The 8,501-nt window shown below is 43.3% G+C and overlaps 1 protein-coding gene across 1 annotated transcript; it reads left to right on the forward strand.

Annotated features, from left to right (window-relative positions):
• Nucleotides 1-1,946: 1,946 nt before the first annotated feature.
• On the forward strand, nucleotides 1,947-4,324 carry LOC124700094 (the record flags this gene model as incomplete). The annotated part of the gene is given in 4 exon segments (XM_047232280.1): nucleotides 1,947-2,273; nucleotides 2,935-3,058; nucleotides 3,762-3,951; nucleotides 4,053-4,324. Coding segments are annotated over 4 exon segments (546 nt in total). The 3' UTR covers nucleotides 4,142-4,324.
• Nucleotides 4,325-8,501: the final 4,177 nt, after the last annotated feature.

An 8,501-nucleotide genomic window follows, 5' to 3' on the forward strand; every position in this document is an offset into this window, starting at 1 on the left:
TCATAAGATCTTATTTCGGTTCTTTAATCCAGCTATTCTTTTTTATTCTTATCTTCTCAGCTCGGAGTTGTGTTCTTTTTTTTTTGGAGACAAGAAGTGCTTCTGACGTTGAGCTATCTTCTGGTAAATTCATCGAGCTATGTTTATTTTCTTTTCGGATGTGGCATAATTCGTTCCAGTCTCCAAAAGTTATATCTCACACCAATGTTATAGATGAATTTTATTTTGCAATGCAAGAGTGATGTTTTTTCTTACATACATTGACGAAGATATTATTAATAGGCAAGTCATTGCGTTTCGGAGAGAATTGGTGGGATTTTGTTCATTCATATTTTCAAGCTATGTTTGGTAATTCGGCTTTACACATATTTGCCTAGCATTGTTTGTAATTAATGCTTGCTTCCCTCTTATTTATTTGTTTAAAAACATAATGGTTGACAATATGCATTGCACATTTAGTCCTGAAGAGTGTGGACTGGATTTAGTATGATGCTGTGAAGCTTTTTCTCCGTGTTTTTTTGTGCTCACAACACTATTTAGTTGATTTAGGAAAAATGTTTGGAAAATGCATAGCGGGTTTACCATGTGGATTTGTTCATTACTCTTTCATATCAGTAAATTTATATGTACACTATTGCAAAATTTGATTCAAAAGATCCATCCATGATGAGGTCATTTATTCTTTTGTGTTTATCTCCGTGTCACGATTGCTTTGTGTGAGACTACGGCATGTTCTCTATATATATTTTGTCTATTTGCTTAGATGCAGAATCACCTTGATGTTACTCCATGTGTATGACTCATTTTTTGTGTTGTTTCTTGGCTTACAAATTTGAGGACAGACACATTGTGTGTAGTTTCAGAAATCGTGATAATGATATCTGCCAAATATACTCATTTTAATGTTCTCACTACAACATTATGTTTATTAGAAAATTGTCTACACATAAATTGTTTTACCACTTAGCTATTTTCAACACCTATTGCAACAATATATGTATATATATAGTACTCCCTGTCCCACGGGAAGTTTGTCTAAACTCGAATGTATCTAGACACTATTTAGTAACTAGATATATTCAAATTTAGACAAACTTCCGACATGTCTCGTTGGACGGAGGGGTAGTTAATTTTGAGGACGATTGGTATTCGATACTTTTATGCTGCTTTGCCAGGAACTTAACATTCGTTCGGATTGCTGGATCTAGCTGGTGTTGTGGACAGCCAGTGATAACATTGTATACATAGATGGGGTGGGGTCCCCATGGAAGTCCTCTGCCTTATCCGAAACTGGATTCTTCTAGATGGATATTTGACCTCGGAGTTAGTCAATTGGTGGGTAGAACCACTGAAAATTTCAGACTCACTACTTGAAAAAAAATGTGAGCTTCTGGTTATATTAAAAGAATCTTATCATTACAAAGTTTGTGATTTACGTAGAATTGGTTATGATTTGGTTTGCAGTGTTGTGATGCGTGATAATGAATGTCATGAGCTTCATTATCATTGTTGCTACATTCATGTTCACGTTGCTGGTGTATCGATGGAAGCCCTTGTGAAGTCGGCCACGGTGGTGGTGGAGTAGAGGTTGCGTGCGCTATGGAGACAAAATATTAAAAAAGGATAAACACGACGACATTGTAAAAAATTGCTTTGATTTTACCACGCTGGCCACTGTGCAAAAATTAAATGTAAACGAAATGTAGACGGCGGGGCGAAGCCCGCCTATTCATCTAGTAAGCAAAGAGTCCGTTCCGTTCTGAACTCGAGTTGAGATAGGTCCGTTCGCACCGTCATAGCCAGACAGCCTTCGTCTTCCTCCCCAACCCCCAATTTCCCTGCAACCCGGAAGGCGTCGAGATGACGGGCCTCCATGACAAGCGCGCGACCACGGAATCCCGCAGATCCAAGCGCGTTGAGCAGTCCAGGCCCAAGGCGGCGGCGGCACGCCGAATCACGCGCGCCGAGGGCCCGGTTCCTCCGCGCAAGCGCGAGCACTCCGTTCCTGCCGCTAGGGTTTCGCGATTACCCCAGCTCTCTTACGGCGAGCGGGACTCGGAGGATGCGGCCCCGGCGCCTCCTCCGCCCAAGCGCTGGCTCTCCGTTCCAGCTTACGGCGATGGGAACCCCATGAATGTGACTGTGGCTCCTCCTACGGCACCCCGCGCCGAGGCTCCGGTCCCTCCACCTCGCAGCGCGTACGCTCTCCGCATCCGCCACGTCCCCGATACCAGCAAGCGCAAACCCTACATCCCCGCTCCAAAGACGGAATGGTATCTCTCTTATATCTCCAGGCCTCGTTACTTAATCTTCCCAGTGTGTGCTAGAATGCTCTATATTGGATTGATGGTATTGAATTGGTTTATTATTCTGTAAGAAGATACTGAATTGGTTTATTTTTCGGAAAGAAGATACTGAATTGATTCCGTTCTAAAACTTCAGTAGCATCCGTATCCGTCTGCGTTGTGTGCATTTTGGTCAGAGTGATTTTTCTATCATGCTGACCAAATGATGAAGCTTCGGACCCTTATCCAACTGACACTCAATCCTTGAATCATAGTTTAATTTGATCCTAATCCCTCTGCTCATGGTCTTAACATGGAGCCCTTGCATTACTATATTATATTTTACATATCTCCATATCTGATCAGACAGTTTAACATGCTTCCTATCTTATGTTTTTATCACATAAGTTAATGTCCTCAGTGTCTTTTTCTATTCAGTGCTACTATATTAAGAAATATAAAGCATACTCTCTCACTAGTAGTAGTAATGAAGGTCCAAAATTGCTGTTGACACTACTTGCCACCTTTTGAGTTTCAATCTTTCAAAGGCCCAACGCTTCTATTCCCTTCTGTCAGCTTCTTTTTTAATTGTTTGATGGACATGTGAAATCAATAAATGTGCATGACGATGACACTTATGCTCTTCCAGGGAGGAAGAGGAACTTGAGCTTGATCGACCATGCTCTTCCAGGAATAAAGCTAAGGAACCTGAACCTTGGAAGGCAATATCATGTGCACGTGCGGGTCTGGAACACTACAACAGCATGAATCAGGTTTTGATCTACCTAAACTTGTAAATGGTGCATACTGCCACTTTGTCATTCAGCATCTATATTATCAGATCTGGACGATTTTTCAGATTCACCTTTCTTTACTTTGCTCAAAAGTTAATGTGCTGATATCTGCTGCTGGAAGTGAGTCACATCTGAACAAATTAGACCGTTTTGAATTGTACAGTCCCATTAAGCTCAAGACACAACTTCTTTCTCACATACGCAGTATTTCATCGCATGTCTGGACATCTTCTAAAATTTCAGCCATGTCTGGACAACTTTAGAATGTTAAAACATCAGAGGAATGCTGCACTGAAATGTATCATAATGATAGCATCGGTGCAGTACAAACAATATTAGGGATGTCTTTAGTCTTGCATTGGATGCTGCTGTTGTTGTTAGTAGGACCAAGAATCCAAGATGCAAGTTCCCTTCCAAAATCGTGCTAGATTTAAGCTTATTTGTTGAAAAATTGACATGGCGACAGAACTCACTTGATTAAAAAAAGGGTATGATGGGCATGCAAGAAAATCTACCCACAAAGGAGAACGGAATAACTTTTAGGTATACAGATCACGTAGCAGGAATCGCACGGGCTAAATTTGATAGTTCATAATGAAATTCCAAGTTTCTAACTCATATCCTGCTTATTAATTCATATATGCATCTTTGGACCGCCTTCTTATGTTTGTTAGTTTTGTAGGGGGATGAGCATGAGCTGATTAAAGCAGTGGGGGTCCATTCATTTATCTGGTGTGGTGGGTGGTTACATGCAAATTTCATTGCTAGGCGTGATGTTGCCAATAATGTTCCCAAGTACTCATACTTCTTTGCTGAGCTGGAACTTAATGCATATGGTCTGTCGTGTGCTTCATGCGTTAAACTGGATTCAGGTGTGTAAGTGTGTTCAATACTGAAGTTTTCACTAGTAGCATTTGTTGATAATTTTTGTGGGGGCTTTATGGTGTTCATATTCATGTCTTTACACTTGCAGTTGAACCAAAGAACCTTGGTAGCTGTGGAGTGTGCCCAGGAAAAATCATGCACCCTGCTGCTGGTGTTTATCATGGTGCGAAGGATTAAAGAACCTGCTGCTGCCGGTGGTCTAGAGATTGCATTTAATTTCTGATGAGTGTTGAGTTGGTATAAGCAGATTGTGAAGAATTGCATTGCACTTTTATGTTCATTCTGTTCCATGTAGCGTTACTGTTAAGGTTTCGTGTAATGTATCGGATTTGCAAGATTAATGCGGTCTTTTTTGTTCGACATAAGGTGCCTTATTAGGAACTAGGAGTAGTTGACTGCCTGTGCATTGCCACGGAGAAACGGTACATCTTAATGTTTTTTCTAACATCTATATCTATCTCCCTCCCTCTCAGATCCTCTATCGACTCTCCAGCAATTTACATGTACACCACGTTCTTACTTTTGACCAGCAACATATTATTTTGTAACATTTCTTTATCGTGTGCAATTCATGAATCTACATGGTTAAATTATCCTTTGGTAAACTCATCATGTAAGCTTTGGATTTACTTTGGTTTCGTCATTGGTATCGTGCCATCCTTGTCTTCATTATCTTGCCATGTACCTTTTCCTATCTAAAGGTTTCTTTTATCAGGTGTATGCCACTTCTTACGACCTATTTTCACCAACGACTCTACCCTCAGCTTTGTAGTTATGACGTCACTCCAATGCTTGCATCATCTTACTCTACATCTTTGTCATCAGAAGCACGTTAACATGGGTACACCATATTAGGTACTCTACGTTACTGTCCTGGTATGAATCCATGAAGGAATATGCGAAGTCCATGAAGAAAACAACAAGGAGCCAGAGCCCAAGGACTATAAAATAGGAAGGCTAGGCCCATATCGGGTAAACCGACATAGGCAATGTAACTAACCTCGAGGTGGACTCTGAGACCTAGCCCGTATAAGGGCTAAGAGGAGCCACTGAGGAGGGATGTATATTCACAATCCTAACCCAGTTTTCTAATACAATCTCGCCGATTTTCGCCCTTGATCCTACTTTCCTTGGTTGCCTAGTTTAGCTGACCGGTCTTTGAATTCACCAGCATTCTCCTTCCTCAAAACCCAAGCCCATCATTATGGGCATTGATAAAGTTACCCCTTGTCAATGGGCGCCGTCTGTGGGAAGCTTGGACGATAGAAGCTTGAGTTCGACGACCTCTTCTTCAAGCAACAACTCGACGAGATTGGGTGATCAGGTGCATTTTGGCTCAATCAATTTTCGTCCACACCCTCCCGCCCTTCTCCTGGCTTTTGGTGAATTTAGCCGGGGGGTGGATCTGGCGGTTGGAGGCTTCGACTTCCACGTCGGAACACAAGGAACTTCCCGCCGATTGAAACCGATCTGTTCGGATTCGACGGCGGAAGCCTCGACACCAACAACTGCAACGTTGGCATCGTCTTCCGGCTCCACAAGCAGAGAACGCTTGACTCTGATGATGCGGAGTAACGTCGGCTCCGCTGCAAGCTTGGGAGATCTCGTTGATCTATTCGACGACGTATCTTACGGTGAAAACAGCAATGCATCTTCCACTCGGGTGCTCCAGCACATGAAATCGAAGAACATCGACGACGAGTGCGACGGCGACGACAACGCAGACTCAGGAATCAGGAAAGTCGACTTGTACCCTGATTTTTGTACTAGCAAGATCTACCTAGCACGTCATCAGGTGTGTATGGTCGATATAGCTCGAGGTGAATATGGTTATGTCGAAGAAGATTTAGATGCAGAAGAGGAGTAAGATGAAAATGGCAATGTCAGGATAGACCCGAACCATTTTAGATCGAACGGCGTGTGAGAAGAACGGCACCCAAAGATATTGGAACCCCAATACTGATCTTGGCGGCAATGCGAATGCTGGTCATGCCAATGCCGGTAAAGGCAACGGCACCACGGGTAACCCTAACATCGGTCTTAGCGGCGTGAACGGAGGTGGCAACAATGGTACGCCACATGCCAAAGGTTCACGCAGGCGACAAAGGCCATTGTTGGAGCTCCCACAAGCAACTTAGGACAAAGTGAAGGATGCCATCGAAGGCATAAGTTTTCTAGGGCCTAACGCCACCGAGACGAGCACATGGCGTATCAGTACATGCTGCATATGCAGAAGAAAGAGCTAAGGAGGATGAGGTGAGAACTTGATGCTCGCAAGGAAAGAGCCAGTTAATCCAATTGCAGGTGAGCAGAGCTGAGCTCCACGGGAAACACGAGCGTGGAAGCAGGAAATCCCAACCGAAGAACTGCTTCTTACTTGAATGGTATATCAGAAGGCGAATGGTGAGAGATGACTCGACAACTTGCGTCGGGGGGATGACCCCCGGTAGGTCAAGCTTCGGCGTGGTTAGCCGACATAAGGCAGTTATGCTGGATAAACAAGCTATGCCGGAATACGGTGTGGTGATGAATTGAGTGTTGACCAGATTAAAGGTCAGCCGGCTTAAGGTGAAGCCGAAACTCTAATGCCGGCATGAGTTAACCCGGTAGGTAATCCGGCATATGGATTTGGCGTACAGGTCGAGAGGTATCGGCGTACTTCATGTATGCCGGCACAGGAATCCGGCATAGGACCAACGATCAGATGCTGGTCCAAGATATGGTCGTGCCGCTACAGGACATGGAGGAGATACAGAGGATCTCCTCATGACAAGAGCATATCTAACACTACTAGGAAAACCCTCATCTGGGGTGCACGTTTTTCTGTTTCTGTGGCGCATATGCCATGCGCCACAGAAGACACGTGACAAATATTTATTTTTGTGGCGCATGTTGGGGTGCGCCACAAAATTCTTTGCCGCATATTTCCCTATGCGCCACAGAAAGGCAGAAGATTCTGTGGCGCATATGGCACTATGCGCCACAGAATTGTGCACTAGATTCCGTGGCGCATCTTCCTATATGCGCCACAAAATTGTTTTTTTAGGATTTTCGAATTTCTTGCATTCCTGTACAAAATATAGGTACAGATCAGGTATTATACAAGAAATATACAATATTATACATAAAATATCCAAAAATATAAGGAGAAGACATTTTATACGCGAAATGACATGATACAATCACAAATGTTCATTAGAAGATTATCTTCGATTACAAGTATGACTCACAAAGGTCAAAACAAATTTTTATCAATTGCAACAAAGGCATCGCACCACCGTGCGCAAATATTCGACATCTCCTTCAAAATGTGGCCCCTTGATCAGTTTGGGCCCGCAAGGCTCTCTCAGTACCTGAGTCCATTCTGGCAACTATAATTGAAGCCGGGTGCCTTGCGATAGGATAATATTGTTGAAGTTCCACATTGGCTTTAGCAATTAATTCTAAGTCAAGCGTTGGATAACGAGCCAGCACAAAGGCAAATGCAAGCTCGGCTCCGGCGAGAAGCTCCTTGCGTATCAAAGCTTGAACTCTGACGGGATTCTTGAACCTAGTCATCAAAGCCAACAAAGTTGAAGGGGTCGGGTCGAGAGGAAACATGGTTTTCCACACCATGGCTAGGTTTGATTGGCATTTCTCAAAGAAGCCATGCACCTGCTCCACCCGATACTTAAACTTGGCCACAATTGTAGCTTTTGATCCATTGGTTCATATCGTGCTTTGCAGTTGCGATAGGTCAGCCATCGCTTCAATCTTATCGTGAACACACTTATTTTCTTCCAATGCGTTTAGAGCAATGATTGTCAAAGACAAAGGCAATCAAGTCATAAGAAGGCTAGAACATCAGAAGAATATAAAGGACAAGAAAACATCGATTGCTTACAATTTAGGTTTCGGTGGCTTTCTACAGCTCATCTAAAGCATATTGCTTGACTTCTGCAGCAAGTTCACCTTTCGTTTTCACTGCTCCTCCCATAGCGTGAATACCAATCAGGTCTTTCTCCATCTGGGATATTCTGCTGCGTAATTGACGCACAATTTCAGAGTCATTACCGACCGCGGGACTCTGAGAGCTTTCGGCACGAAAAGCAGTCAAAGTCACCTGTAGAAAATTATTGGACATGCATACTCAGAAAATCAACAATAGATTTATCAATTTCAAACTCCCATCGGGAGCGATCAAAAGCATTTCATTCAGAAATATGTTCACAAAAGTAAGGTGCTGTCAACAGAGCCAGCATGTTTCATTACATGACGATGGTTAAAACGGTATTCAAATTACAATTAAGGTATCATAAAATTAAGGCGCCTGAGTTTGTGCGGATGAGCTTGGGACAGCTTCGGAAGCAAACTTTTTCTTCTGATCTTCAACCAACTTGAGGAGCTGGCGTGCACATCTGCGTGCCGGGTCACTGTAAAGACCATGGTCGACAGTTGAGCCGTCCTCGTTCTTCTGCAGTGCCTTTGTCAAACACTCCATGTCGGCTTTAAAGCCGTATACCATTAACAGTTGGAATGCAAGAAGCGCTCCATAGAG

This window comes from Lolium rigidum, chromosome 3 (genome assembly GCF_022539505.1).
Source record: "Lolium rigidum isolate FL_2022 chromosome 3, APGP_CSIRO_Lrig_0.1, whole genome shotgun sequence".
NCBI classification, from domain to species: domain Eukaryota; kingdom Viridiplantae; phylum Streptophyta; class Magnoliopsida; order Poales; family Poaceae; genus Lolium; species Lolium rigidum.